The sequence below is a fragment of the Lytechinus variegatus genome, chromosome 2 (assembly GCF_018143015.1).
Source record: "Lytechinus variegatus isolate NC3 chromosome 2, Lvar_3.0, whole genome shotgun sequence".
Classification (NCBI taxonomy): Eukaryota; Metazoa; Echinodermata; class Echinoidea; order Temnopleuroida; family Toxopneustidae; genus Lytechinus; species Lytechinus variegatus.
Window position 1 is genome coordinate 29,026,834 of NC_054741.1, and position 15,737 is coordinate 29,042,570.

At 35.6% G+C, this 15,737-nt stretch overlaps 2 protein-coding genes across 2 annotated transcripts in view; one reads left to right on the forward strand and one right to left on the reverse strand.

Moving 5' to 3' along the window:
- The window catches only part of LOC121407771 (E3 ubiquitin-protein ligase NRDP1-like), a 19,047-nt gene continuing 3,310 nt past the window's right edge, over window positions 1–15,737 (reverse strand). The window contains exons 2-5 of the mRNA XM_041598968.1: window positions 5,220–5,592; window positions 4,509–4,974; window positions 3,547–3,743; window positions 1–359 (exon numbers count right to left, since the gene is read on the reverse strand). Of these exons, the coding sequence (XP_041454902.1) occupies window positions 3,553–3,743; window positions 4,509–4,974; window positions 5,220–5,592 (1,030 nt within the window). The 3' untranslated portion in view covers window positions 1–359; window positions 3,547–3,552. The remainder of the gene's footprint in view (window positions 360–3,546; window positions 3,744–4,508; window positions 4,975–5,219; window positions 5,593–15,737) is intronic.
- LOC121407770 overlaps window positions 13,089–15,737 on the forward strand; it is a 22,798-nt gene continuing 20,149 nt past the window's right edge. Inside the window, exon 1 of the mRNA XM_041598967.1 lies at window positions 13,089–13,121. The gene's annotated coding sequence lies outside the window, so the exon portion shown is untranslated. The remainder of the gene's footprint in view (window positions 13,122–15,737) is intronic.

Here is a 15,737-nt window from a genome sequence, read left to right on the forward strand (position 1 = left end):
GTCAGATCTGACTTGTCGAACAAAAAACGTTGATGAAATGCTCCCCATATTAAAATCAATATTTCGCAAGTTAATTCTGGTTTCATTTGTGGAAAAATCTTACATTTCCCCCCTTTCACTCTCAATCTTATACATCTTTGAACTGCATAACCTTTCTGAATGAAATATAGTTTAACACATCGAGTCTCGTAGGCCTAATTGATAATGCATATAGGCCTACAATATAATCGAATTTAGATATAATCTACAATCATGAATGAGGTATTAAGGATTCTAAAAATGCATACATCAGGCAGCAGCTAGCTTTCTTGATGAATGATTCGTTGGCAATTCTTTTGGTCTGACGTCTTGGTGTAGATCTGTACGAAAAGAAACGAATGAAAGAAGAGATATTTAATCAGAGTGGATCTGGGTCCCGTAACACAAAGATTAGCGATTAAACGTACGCTTGATCCTTGCGATTGATTATATGTTGTAGCCAATACAATCAATCGTAAAGAATATGTTATACGATCATTGCATTTAGCTTTGTTGTTACGGCCCCTGGTTACGATGATGACACAAGTGTATTGCTCAATATTTCTCCCCAAGTCTCCGTATTTCTTTATTGTTTTCTTTCTTCTTTTTCTTGATTTTGTCTGTTTGTCATTCACTTTTCGAGAGAAAATACCATATCATGCATATGGAGAGTGATTATCTTTTCATTCGAAAATTAGGTCATTTATTTTGGATCTGTCAAAATTAAATATTAATTCATTATCAAACGTTAATAAAAAAAAGCGTGAATTATGATTCCACAATGCTTGCGTAGCCTATTCTTATAACATTACCTTTTCAGCATGTATTGACATTGTTATTGATAGCCATACGAACCAATGAATTAGTAATGAAATAGAGCTACACTAATTCCTACAAATCATCTAATCGATTTTAAATATAATTCCAAATTCGAATATGTAGGCCTTATTAACAACTTGTATTCAAATTTTCCTTACACTAATATTTCATTCACGGGTGGTAAGACGTCCATTTGTGTTTCTATTGTTTTCTATTCTTACCTAAATGTTCAGCCCCATCTAATAAGGATTCCCTTTAACACAATTACACTCATTTCATGAAGCATCAGTCGCTCTGTGTTCCTTCCTTATAGACTAAAACATGAATGGATCACTTACAAAATACCATAACAGAGGTCTAATCACGTTACAGTGTCTATGTTATTGGAGGGGGGGGGGGTAATACGTCATGACATTCGACGCCTGGGCAAATTGTAAGCCATTTAGATATTCTTGACGCGTTGATCCCGTGAAGCTTATACCCCACACGACGGTAACCCTGTATTCTTTAATGTCATAACATTTTGATGTTGATCGTGACAAATATCAATAAAACAGAAAATCTAAGCAGCTAAGAACTATAAGGACTGTGCCTGGCTTTGTAAAATCCAAAACATACCAAGCAATTAAATACACTTTAACAAATAACGAACACACAAACAAACAACGGATTACATTGTTATAGGCCTATATATATCGAAGAGATTTAGTGATGGAATAACGAAATATTGATGAAAACATGGAGATTTTGGTTACGATTGTTATAAAGGTTCACGGGGTAGCTTACTACGTGAACATGGTGAATGTATTTTACTAGCAACGAAAAGAAAGAGAGAGAGAGTGATATAGAGGGGGGGGGGGGGTAGAAAGATGAAGTAACTTTGTGCACGCATATTCACTCATATTTCAGTCAAAGACAAATTTGGTCTAAAAAAATGAAAAAAAACTAGCTGCAATTTTCTTGAAAGTGACAAATCAAATTCTATGTCTGTCTGGGAATCTATATGGGTTTGAAGCATACAGACTAGACTGACGCGGGCTGGATATTCGATGTCACAGTATTTCGTCTTTGTGTAGTCTTCTTTTGAAAATGAGCTTCATCTTGGATGTCAAAAGTTCAGTTAAGTTGTAGTAATATCTTGTTGCAATATACCGTATATACCAAGGGTGTAATAACACATTTCGCAAACATGTGTATGAGGCCTATATTAATGGTATAATACATGTTTAAAAAATGTAGTACATTCTTCTGATTATCATTTTTTATCTCATCCCTTTCTCCTCCTCCTCCTTCTTCTTCTTCTTTTCTTCTTCTTCTTCTCTTCTTCATCTTCTTATTCTCCTTCTTCTTCTTCTTCTCATTCTCCTTCTCATCTCTACTTATATTTTTTTTCTAAATTCAATATACTCGTATAAGAAAATAAAAAAATGCGCTGTGTTATATTACGGTACATACCTACCAAGACAAAAGGATTATAATGACTCAATAAAACAAAATGGACAAAACAACGAAAACAAAATCAAGCATTAAATCAAGTCAAAGAGTAAGATGAGGAAAGATGAAGAAAAAAAAAACCACAAATAAATCGGTTGGAGAATGATTTAAGTTAAGACGATATACAGACACGATTGATTTATATAAAACTATTACAAAATTTAAAACTAAGAAAAACAAAGACTAAAAAATACTATTCATTGATAAATTAGGGAAGAGTGCATAGGGCCTTGGATATAAGACTAGACAAATTCTACATTTTTTATAACTACTTTGGTGTTTTAGTTTGAAAATTCCTGAGCTCACCCCATGCTTGCCCTCTTTAAACATGACCCATTCTGAAATGGGGTTGCGTGGTTACTAGAACAGCAAATAAACATAGTGGAGTACATTTCTGAGTTCAATAATGATACGAATCACATGATTTCCAAAGTTGGGGCAACTATCATTTATTGTTTATTTTTGTTTTCTTCTAAGACGATCGAACAAGTAAACTTGGAAATGAGAAAACTACAAAAATATTACGTTGATCATGATGATAATGATAATTCAGATATCGACAAATAGAACGTAGGCCTAAATATGAAGTTAAGGTTGACTTTGGTTAAGGTTGGGTTGGAATTTCTTCATTTCATCGCGGTAAAAAGTCTGTTCTCAACAACATCATGATGTATAAATCCGATGTGATATTATGACCTAATATCGACATGATGTAATGACAAATTAAATATGTATTTTCAAAATTCATATTTTTAAAAAGAATTAGTCCATAAAGCAATCCACGGAAGATATGACATATGCATAATTATGTCCAGGTGCTGTGGCTCAGTGGATAAGTTTCCGGACTTTGAACCACAAAGTTCAGGGTTCCAATCCCACCGCAGCACTAGCGATCTTTGGCAAGGCGTTTATTTAGATTTGCCACTCTTCACCCAGGTGTAGTAAATAGGTACCCGGTAGAAAGTAATTCCTAGAATGCTCGATGCGCCCGATCAGGGTAGCCGTACTAAAGCCGGGGTAATACTATATAGTATGCAGCGCTTAGAATCATTTGTATTTCTATATAAATGCTGCATGTTATTATTATCATATATTTTGGATATATCCTACTGGTTGGGACAGACAAGTAGGCCTATAACGTATCAACCAAAATAGGGACAAGTCAAACTGAGTGAAAGAAGGTTAAATCCCAAATCTTTGAGTATGGTATCATACCTTATGTTATAGCGCTGTAACCATCTCTGTCTTTTTACACACCCTACACGTACTACGAGCCGTCTCTCCCTCGTTAATAGATTTAAGGAGCTCCTTCAGCTCCTTCCGCTCCAGCTCCAGGGCCTCCATGTGCTGTCTCCTCTGGGTCTCCAGGGCGTTCATTACACGGAGTTCATGCTGGAGACTTGTGATGTCTCCTTTGAAGTAAAACAAAATGTAAACAACCTTTTCAAAAGACAAATCCCCATTTTCCGAAGTTTGTAGCTGCTTTGCATGTGAAAGAAATGTAAAGTCAATTTATTTGTTCATCAAGATGACACATTTTATTTTCTCTAAGCTTTATTTTTTTTACACGAGGTTCAAAATTAAAGGACAAGTCCACAACTGCAAAAAAGTTGATTTGAATAAAAAGAGAAAAATCCAACATAGCACTGAAAATTTCATCAAAATGGGAAGCAAAATAAGACAGTAATAACATTTCAAAGTTTCACTTATTTTTCACATAAAAGTGATATGCACAACTCAGAAAATTAGAATATTTCATAAATATATCAAAATACACAAGAAAAAGTGAGTAGATGACATCATCAGTCTCCTCATTTACATACTGATCACGAACTGTTTTGTGAAAGTAAGCGAAACTTTAAATGTCATACATGTAACTATCCTATTTTACATCCAATTTTGATGAAATTTTCAGTGTCATGCTTGTCGGACTTTTCTGTTTTTATTCAAATCAACTTTTTGTTGGGGTGGACTTGTCCTTTAAAGCATAATTTTATTCATCGTGACTTGGCTTTTTTTCAAGCGATGAAACAAACAATGGGAAAAAGCAAGAGAAATAAAGACTTTGAAAAAGAAATGGCTTAGTGTTCATGTGTAAAGTTGAAAAAAAAACGAAGGGAGAGATAGATAGAGAGAGATGGTGGGTGTGCCATGGGGGTGGATTGTGTGATTTATACCTCTGAGTTGGTCCATTGTTTGGTGCATGGTGCCCACTTTCTCAACCATATGGGCTCTCTGCGAGTCGAGCCTCAACTGCATCTCATGTCGAAGATCCTCCTGCTTACAGATCATCTCCGATCTCAAGAGCTCAAGTTCGGTTCTAAGTTCAGACACGCAATTATGGGATTCGAGTTCTGAGCTGAGAATCGTTAGCCCACAACCATTTGGGCACTTGGAGCTTCGGTAGCTGCAATTGGCTAAATGGGAATCCAACAGACGACGCTCCAGAATTTCTTCGCAACCCCGTGCTCGGTTCGGGCATTCGGCGGTTCCAAAGGAACATTCTGCTTCATGTCTGCTCAGGACTTCAAGACTGCAAACTTCAGAGCAACCGCTGTCGGCATTCACACATCGAAGTCGAAGTTTGTTCAGGTCATTGCGCATGTACCGGAATAGAGGTCGAAGGTCACATTCCTCAAGATTCTAAAGAAATGAAATAAGGGGAAAAATATGAAGTTTTGAGCTTTTTTATTTTAAAATTTCAGAAAATCTTGATGTTGTTTTTTTTGCGACAGTGATTCAGTTAGCTTAAAAAGAAGGATTACATACGAAGCATTTTTTTTCATGAACTGGAACAGAAAATACATCAGATGATTATTGTGAATCTATAGGTTTAGTGATATTAGCGCTACGTGCAGGTGTATGAACACGTCCTTGATATAACGTACCTGTCTATCCTCTGGACACGTTCTCTCATGGACAAGCCAGCCATGGATACATGTTGCACAGAAGGCATGTTCACACGGTGCTTGTAGTGGCTCCTCCAGGACATCCTTACAGATGCTGCACATGAGACCATCTTTGATTGGTCCTAGAAATCGATCCTGGTCGTAACCCATCGCTAAATCAGGTCCAATGAAACCAGGGCTGGCAAGATGGCTATCTGAAGGCTGGTGTGGAATGCTACCAGTTTTCACAGTTGATTCCGACGAGAAGGTTGGCAATGAAAAGTGTGTGGATTGCCTAGATATACCATTGGTGTCGTAAGGAGGAACGTCAACGAGACGATGTGTGTCATCTGAATCACGCCAAGACCACGCCCTGAAATAAACGGAAGGGGGGGGGTAGAAGACAAAACAATAACATCATCAACTGCGTATGAAATAAAAGAAACTTTTAAAAAAGTTCTAACACAACATGTTGATTTACATTATTATATTAGGAGTAGTGAGACTTTTGTGAACGTAAAACGTATGTAAATACAATAAAAAAAATCCTGTACGGTAAGACTTTGGTAAATTGTGAGTAACCGATATATTTTCACTCATTAGAAAAAATGAAGTTGTCGACTGCAGATATGAATCGCCTGAAGGCTAAAATCGCCTTATCCCCTTATAGTTCACAACTGAATTAAACAGAGAAAAAAAATCACAAATAATTCTCAACATCCATGCCGAATATATATACTAACATTATATTTCACAGCCGTATGCATACTGTTGATGAAAATTATCCACAAAAAAGCAAACGATGCGAACGCGAAGAGAAGTCATTCGATTACTGAAAATAGACCTACATTATGTCGAATACTTATTCAGATACTGTAAGTACACATCAAAACTCAATATACAACTATGTTGACAAAAGCAGTTAAATCAAATTGATATCATTAGATAGCTTGTAAATGAGATATGAATATACCATTATTCACTAGTTAATTGCTTGTAAAAGATATCTCAGGTCAGTTTTGCCCTCAGCCTCCCGATTTATTGCTACTGCGACTCATCACAGAAATTTTTGAAGATCGAAAGGTTAGGAGTGTACAGAAATGGAGGTCAAATTACATCAATGATTAATGTGCTTTTTTAGATCGTTATCTCCTGTGCATTATTTTGTAATTAAATATTGGTGATTAATTTGTTTGGGGGCAGCAGTTCGTACACGGCCAGAGAAATAAAGGTGTCATTTGTGAAACACAAATTTACACGTGTATTAATTATTCCCTAACCTCGTTCAATCAAATAAAATCCTTTTGAATGGTTAAAATCAATCATCTATCATCTTTACCTGAGAAGTGGGGAACTAACTACATGTATTTCGATGAAATGAGATTATATTAATACTGTACTATATAGCTATCATGATTATTCTACTCCTACTGCAGCTGCTATACCGAAGAATAACAATAATTCATAATCATAACGCATAACATTTTATTTTGTAATAGTAAGAACATTAATATGATAGAGCTACGAATAATATCAGAATATAGAGTGTATAATTATTAATACTATTTTGAAAGTAACATGTCGTCGACCATTTTCTGTTATCTGGTCATTTTGACCTTTGCGATAATAATCTTGTCGCCAAACTTTACATTACACTCATCAGTGTTTCAGTTTACCAATGTATTAACAAGGGCAAAAGTCATGTTTATTCTTCTTTAAGTTGCTTTGAACAGCACCAAGAATAATATTTGCTCGAGCTGGGCAGGCTTATATACAAAACTAGGAGCTCTACAATGATCTTCATTCTGTCTTAACATGTCAAATACCTCGAAATTGTTCGTAAACTCAGGCACAAATATATGGATTCCTATAATGAGATGGAAAGGACGGTCATTAACTTCCAATCTGATGAAAAAGAGAATGATGCAATAAAATATCTTTCATGAAAATCTCTATCTTAATTTCTGCTTTAACATAATGTCAAGTGCCATTTGAATCTTAAAAGATTACCCCTATATCAATGCAATATTGTATTTGTATTGTTTTATCTCTATCATTAGAACATAATTGACAATAAATTAATACTAATTAAACCTCATTAATACCAACATTTTCAAGCCGGGTGCTTCGAAAAAACATTACCCTTGGTTGAGAAAATAGAAAATGTCCATAATAATAAGTACATAATTATGGGTGTAGACACTATGCACCCATCGATGAAGGTAGTTACTCCATGGTCTCAGAAATAAACATTCCACCAGTACAACTCGCAAACCATAACCATTTTCATGGAATTTGAAAAGGAATTTGAATTCATAATAAAAACAACCATAGATCTTACGGCAAGTATATAAATTTGTAGAGTTAAAGCACAAAACATTTCATCTCAAAAAACACAGGGCAATGGGCCTACCGATGACTTCTGAAATTCGAAAAGCAAATGATGGATATGAAGAAACTATAGAACATGCAGTGCTTACCTGGCAACTACTATGAAGCAAAATAATGAGAGGACAGATCATCATCAACAAATCAGAACAGCCATGGAACAAACCAGACAAGATACCATTCGGCATATCTTCTCATCAAATATCTCTAGCAAAACTATTTTGCTGTTTTCCATCATTCACATGGCAACAACACTCCACCCCCACTCAACATCATAACTGCCGGTATAGAGAATAAAATCCACAACTACCGTAGATCGCTATGTGTAATGGTTTATGGCCCTTGTTTTAGATCAGGTGACCATTTTCACGAAGAGTCATGTCGATGATTTCCAATGAAAAAGAGTTGTTCTCAGCCAATCAGAACCCAGGATTTCAGTAGCTTTTGACAAGTTTCATGCCATGAAATGCTTCCCTCGGAAAAGCACGCAAAGGAATGTGTTTTGGAGAATGCATGATGTGAATGACCTCTGGCCCAAGTTGCTCTCAGGAGCAATACCCATGGGAGACAGGTTACCCTACCCCAAACTTGACCTTAACCGAGAGAGAATTTATGATAGAAATAAGATCGAATGCTAGTCTTGAACACGTAAAGCTTGATATAATTGGCATGAAATAATAAATTGTCTTACACTCTTAAAAAAAGGTGTGAATTGGATTAGAAACCCTCGAGAAATAGGATTCCCAAAAATTTTATTTACGTTAGCTCAAGAACTTTAAATGGTTCTGTAAAGGACCTAAAGAGTGTTCCAAATACGGGACAAGCATATAACCCTCCAAGAACCACCTCTTCTTATCTCTCTCGACCCTCTGCACCAGTGGCGTACCGTACGTGGGTCACGGAAAAAAAATTGTGTCACTTAATGGGCGCGCGAAGCGCGCTCAATTGCCAGGTATGCCGAAAGAGATTTTCAGGACTGTGCCATTAAACGGATATGTATCTTACTGATCAAATAATGCGCGAGCTAATTTTTTTATATTCAGACCCAAAAAGGGATACTAAGCAAATTTTTATAATCATGATACATACCTGTCTCATTAAACAAATAATGCGAGCACGAATTCAAGAAGAGCATACATATCTCATAATCTCACCATAATTCTGATTTTGTTAGAATTACAACGAACACATGAAGCACTGTTTGAACATGATATGTATCTCTCCAATCAAATATTGCCAGAGCGAAGCGCGAGCTGAAAACTGTGAAATTCAGACCTGAAGAGGGGCATTCTAAGGCTTGTTTTGAAGAATTCACTAAAACCATACGTATCTCACAAATCAAACATTGAGAGCGCGAAGCGCGAGCTGAAAATTGTTGATATTCCGACCAGAAAAAAGGGCCATTTAAGGACTGGGTGTTTTTTTAGGAATTCATGAAGAGCAGATATATTTCACCAATCCACTAATGCGAACGTAAGCGTACTGGAAATGTTTGGTATTCAGAGTTTAAAAGGGGCAATCACTTTTAGTATAGTCATGAAAAAGAAGCATATGTCGCGACATAAATCAATAATAACTCGAAGTGCGAAGATATGTATTTGGTATATATTGACTTGAAAACGGAATGTTTTGTAGTATAACATGATTATATATCTCATTGAACAGACTTTGCGAACACCAGGAATGATGAACACATATGCCCTATAAGCAATAAAATGTTTCATAAAGTTATGAAAAAAATTCTGATGCAATACAATATATTATATATAACATAATAAAAATTAATATCTCTTCCCCCATTACGTTTCTCTTTCTTTCTCCCTTTTCCCCCTTTTCTCCCGTTTTTTTTGTGGGGGGAGCAGATAGGGGCGGGGGCACGTGCCCACCGCCTTAGTTACGCCAAGGCACTTCCCCACCGTTATTGCTCTGACTATCCGTTTTATAATTGGGAGGTCGTGATTTTGTGCTCCAACGTGTCCACAGTACTTTTAAGTTGGCATATTCGGTATATAAATTATCATAGTCTAACCTCCACCAAATCCCGTCTTTCATTATGCCACCCGGGATCGTCATAATTACTGTTTTCTAAGATCAATCACCACCACTTAGGCATGCAAACGCAATGAAGACACCAACTGGAAATATAGATCTAGGTTCTACATATACATGTATGAACATATATTTGGGCGTATGTTATCGTTGATTTTACCTTGTATGTTATAGAAGAATTTACGATGGTATCAAAGTTTAAATATTGTCACAAAACTTCTCCAACACCATGAAAAGCCTGAGGACGTCATACATCACATGGATCCGGGCATGGATCCCGATACGATTGTTACACCAATCAGTAATGTACAAGAAAACAGATTGCCCGTCAAAACATCAGGAACTCGAGAGTATCAGTCAGCATGACCCATTAGGCCAATATTCATGACAAACAAAATCAACGTCCTTATTTTCGTCCCACTACTGGCATGACTGCATGGCAGCCCCACTCTCCAGCAGAAATGGAATGTAAAACGTATCAAAAAGGCGTGTTTTCATATTCACTATAATTCTATGGATTCACAATAAGGCATCGACCCTGGGTGAATAGAAGAACGAGTGGATTAGCCACTGTTTGCGGTCCATTGTTACACCTCTCTGACGTAACGCATTTTCTGCGCTATTCATAGGGTGCGCTATTGTTATGCTGATAAAGGAACCCCCCCCCCACGAAACCCCCAAATGAAATGCGAACACATTTTATACCTAAGTATTACCCCAGGGTGTGGTTTCTTTAACACTGGATTGATACTTCACATTATACATTATTTCCAAAATAGAATTTTATCTTCCAGAATAAAAACTATATCACTCGACGCGGGACTCCATTTAACCAGACATTAAATGGAGTGAAATTTGATTGAATTTGTAGCGAGATTGTATCATTATTCATTTCGGAATGACATCAACATGATCAAGGTTCGTTCAGACATATTTGAATAATATTTTAGGTCACTGCACATTTTCACTTGAAATTCTTGATACCCGCCATAAGGAATCAGTTTTATACGAGTGTATTTCGAATGAATTTGAGAGACCTTCTTTTTTATTCTTTTGAGGTGACCTCACTGGTTCATTCAGATATCTTACATGATTTAAGGTCATGTCACATAAACAAAAACTTCACTTCAAATAAAGGACATGTCCATGACTACAGTATACCTTTTCAATAAGAAGATTTGAATTCAAAGAGATACACTATAACAAAAAAATATTACACTTGATGAAATATTGGATTGAAAAGTTTTTACAGTTATTATTTATAAAAAAAAACACTTCACAAATATCTATGGAAAAGCTTCAAATCAAAATTATGGCATGGTGCACTCACTGATTTCCATATTTTTTTTTACATAATGCTGTTTCATAAAATAAGTCAAAGCCGAAATAATCGCATAATTGCTATATTGCATTCGATTCTGAACTTTCCTTCTGTTAAGCTAGTTTAATATTACTTCATCCAGTCAAACTGATGCCAAGAAGAAGAAGAAAAATGTAAAAAGTGATTTATGAAAACATAAGCTTTATAAACATTGACTGATGGGAATGCACTGCGGAAATCGACTGTTGTAGAATGTTTTCTAAACGGGGCTTACCAAGACAGAGTTGTTGGCGCATCATATTCCATTACAAAAATCGTCATAACAGGTGCTTATTAACATGATTAAGATTGTGATTCTTACATCAAGAATTATAGTTTGCAAGCTGGAAATGAGCCAATTGTAAAAACGGAATATATTATGTTTATCATCATCACTGTGTTCCTTTCCAAGCCTTTAATTCACGAAGAGTGAATTACGAAGCGCACTGAATCTTTTATTTATAACCTAAATGCATCAATGATAATGATAATGATGATGATTGATGATGATGATGATGGTAATGATGGTGATGATGATGATGAGGAGGAGGATGAGGATGATGAGGATGATGATGATAATGATGATGAGGATGATAATGATGATGATGATAATGATGATAAATATGATGATGATGATGGTGATGATGATGATGATGAGGATAATGATGGTGATGATGATGATGAGAATGATAATGATGATAATGATAATAATAATGTAATAATGATAATAGTGACAGCAATTATAATAATAATATCAAATATCTCCTTTGAGATAATGAATGTTTCGAATGGTTAGTTCTGACGCTTTCTTTTGTTTTCAAACACTGGAAACGGCAACTTGACATACGCCCATCTTAAAGGCCCCGAGAAATTCAACCCTTCTTGAAAGCCACGTTCCGAAAGAAGAACAATAAAAAGTCTCAGAAACAGATTTGGAGAAAGGTTGAATTTCGACTTGGAAAGTAGCTCAAATCAACAGGAATGACATCTATAGAATTTATGAAAACCTATCATTAGTTTATCTGGGAAACCTTTCTATTACTACCCCAAAAGAAGATCCACTTTCAATTGATACACTCTAAAAAATGAAGTGCTAATTCAGCTCTTAAAGAGCGTGTATAGTGACTGCACTTCGGAGTGCTGATTTGTCTAGTTCAAATTTGAACGAGAAAAATCAGCACTCCGAAGTGAGTCACTATACACGCCCCGATACACGCTCTTTAAGAGCTGAATTAGCACTCATTTTTAGAGTGTAAAACCGATATGCAATTATGACACGACAAAATGGACCTTGATCTTGCCGCGCTCGACCGTTTTAGTTTGAAATTGTTATTAAGTGACCTCACTTTTCCCCCCAACTTATGTTAATCCCTGGTAATATCTTATTCTTTTTAGACTTTTTTCATACTTTCAAGGGTCATTTTATTTATTTATTATTTTTTTTTGGTTAAACACATTCTCATCGAATCATCGCTAACAGCGCCCTCTATAAACATGTTTCTGAAATAGGGACTTCCCCATGACGTATGTTGGAAAGGGGATTCTTGCTGCTTATGGGAAGTCCCTATACGTATTTATACATGGCGAATGCATGCATTTAACGTACACGTCGACTACTCGTTGAATTCAACATATCTTACTCCTAGGAGTAATGTTCTACTAGTCTGTTGACAAAACAGAACATATCAGGAAATACGTAACATCCGATATTATCTCATTCGTGCACTTTTGAGAATATATAGCCCAACTATTTCAGAGACGATGGTAAATTTAGAAGCTACGTTGCTCTAGAGAAGAAACACTTGAATAACCTTCCAGTTCGCTCAGCACAGAATCGGGTAACCACAGCAGTTTGGTGCAATTTGCTGCTGTTATTGCGTCGAATTGAAATTCTTGCAGTCGTTGTGATCACTCTTCTCTGAACATTTGCTGACATTGCAATTGCTAGTGACTCAACAACCATCATCAAGTTAAAACATTTTGTTTCATTCGAATTCGGACTTCACCTCGATTTCTAGGTGACCGGTGGGCGGAAAAGGTCAGTCATTATTAACCTGATCTCATCATCGACACATGATCGATATCGCTATTGTTTGTTTTGAAAGGTAAGTCGGTATGAGTGAGAAATATTCCGCTTGGACAAACTGGCATTCATGTGTGTTTTATTTACAACCACATTACTTGCAAAATTATGATAAACAGCAGTTAGTTTTCAATAAGCAGTCCCAACTCAATCTGTTTCACTTGAGAATAATCTTTGTTCAGATAACACGTTAACACGTGCCGAGATTTAAGGTTTGTTTTGAAACGTTACTTTCATTTTAATTTTATTACTACTAGTAGTAATAATAGTTAGCCAGGCTATAATGATCTTTTCCGTTCAAATTTTTTGCTCGATCATTTCTCTCGCTCACTTGCAACCATTTATAAATTCAGCCCCATTTGCCATTTCTGGCCCCCTCAATTTTTGGGCTCAATACACCACTGATATTCTGTATTTAAGTATATTAAAGAGAGAGTGAGGGGGGGGGGTGGAGTGGATATCAGTATTCAGTTCCTTGATGCTTTTAATATTTGAAAAAAAATCACCAATTTTGGGGTACAAATGAAATTTGGTACCACAAAGTAGGTAAACTAAAGTTTTTCATGTTTTCTTGTAAAGATATTAAAAATAAAACTGGAAGAGTAAGCTTTATCTAGATTTATTATTATTATTAATATCATTGCTTTTATCATCATTATTAATCATTGTTATAATTGTTATCATTGGTTGTTTATAGTAGGCCGAGTATATAGTTGTAGTAGTAGAAGTCCTAAGTAGTAGAGTAATAGTAGTTGCAGTAATAGACTTATTATTGTTATTATTAGTAGTAGTGGCAGTAGTTGTTGTTGTAGTAGTGGTAGTAGTTTTATTGATAGTGGTAGTAGTAGTAGTAGTCGCATAGTAGTAGTAGTTACATGTAGTTAGTTGTAGTAGTTGTAGTGGTGGTAGTAGTAGTAGTAATATTATTAGTAGTAGAGGCAGTATACTATAGTCGCATAGTAGTAGTAGTACTTGCATGTAGTTAGTTGTAGTAGTAGTAGTAGTAGTAGTAGTAGTAGTAATATTATTAGTAGTAGAGGCAGTATACTATAGTCGCATAGTAGTAGTAGTACTTGCATGTAGTTAGTTGTAGTAGTAGTAGTAGTAGTAGTAATATTATTATTATTAGTAGTAGTGTAGTATAGTATTAGTAGTAGTAGTCGCATAGTAGTAGTAGTAGTTGCATGTAGTTAGTTGTAGTAGTTGTAGTGTGATAGGAGTAGGAGAACTAGTAGTATAATTAAGTAATAGTAGTAGTAGTAGTAGTAGTAGTAGTAGAGGTAGCAGTAGAAGTAGTAGTGGTAGTAGCAGTGGTAGTAGTAGTAGTAGTTGAGTAGTAGTAGTAGTAGTAGTAGTAGTAGTAATTAAGTAGTAGTAATAGTAGTAATAGTATAGTTGGTAGTGGTATTAGTAGTAGTTACATGTAGTTAGTTGAAGTAGTTGTAGTGGTGGTAGGAGTAGGAGAAGTAGTAGTGGTAGTAGAAGTAGTAGTAGTAGTAGTAGTAGTAGTAGTAGTAGTAGTAGTAGTAGTAGCAGTAGTAGTAGTAGTAGTAGGCCTATAGCAGTAAAAGTATATAGTAGTGGCAGTAGTGGTACAGTGTTATAATTAAGTTGGTAATAGTAGTTAGTTGTAGTAGTAGTAGTAGTAGTAGTAGTAGTAGTAGTAATATTATTATTAGTAGTAGTAGTATAGTATTAGTAGTAGTAGTCGCATAGTAGTAGTAGTAGTTGCATGTAGTTAGTTGTAGTAGTTGTAGTGTGATAGGAGTAGGAGAACTAGTAGTATAATTAAGTAATAGTAGTAGTAGTAGTAGTAGTAGTAGTTGAGTAGTAGTAGTAGTAGTAGTAGTAGTAATTAAGTAGTAGTAATAGTAGTAGTAGTAGTAGTAGTAGTAGTAGTAGTAGTAATAGTATAGGTGGTAGTGGTATTAGTAGTAGTTACATGTAGATAGTTGAAGTAGTTGTAGTGGTGGTAGGAGTAGGAGAAGTAGTAGTGGTAGTAGAAGTAGTAGTAGTAGTAGTATAGTAGTAGTAGTAGTAGCAGTGGTAGTAGTAGTAGTAGTAGTTGAGTAGTAGTAGTAGTAGTAGTAGTAATTAAGTAGTAGTAATAGTAGTAGTAGTAGTAGTAGTAGTAGTAGTAGTAATAGTATAGTTGGTAGTGGTATTAGTAGTAGTTACATGTAGTTAGTTGAAGTAGTTGTAGTGGTGGTAGGAGTAGGAGAAGTAGTAGTGGTAGTAGAAGTAGTAGTAGTATAGTAGTAGTAGTAGTAGTAGTAGCAGTAGTAGTAGTAGTAGTAGTAGGCCTATAGCAGTAAAAGTATATAGTAGTGGCAGTAGTGGTACAGTGTTATAATTAAGTTTTCTACGGTAATAAATATTCTGTTTTGGAATATTCAAAACTGGTTATTTATAAGGAAACAATTATTTAAGGCCGATTAATGTAGGCCTACTTCAGAGCAAATGTGAAATGTGCTATGTGTATACTAGCTGTATAACTACAATTTGGCACACACTACAGCAAGATGTTATTACCGGCAATTATAACAAGCATGTATATACTTCCTTTCAATGCCATGCCTGTGTATCAGCGAGAAAGCGATTCCGGCTGATATGACCTTTAGACTTAATATTGTCATCG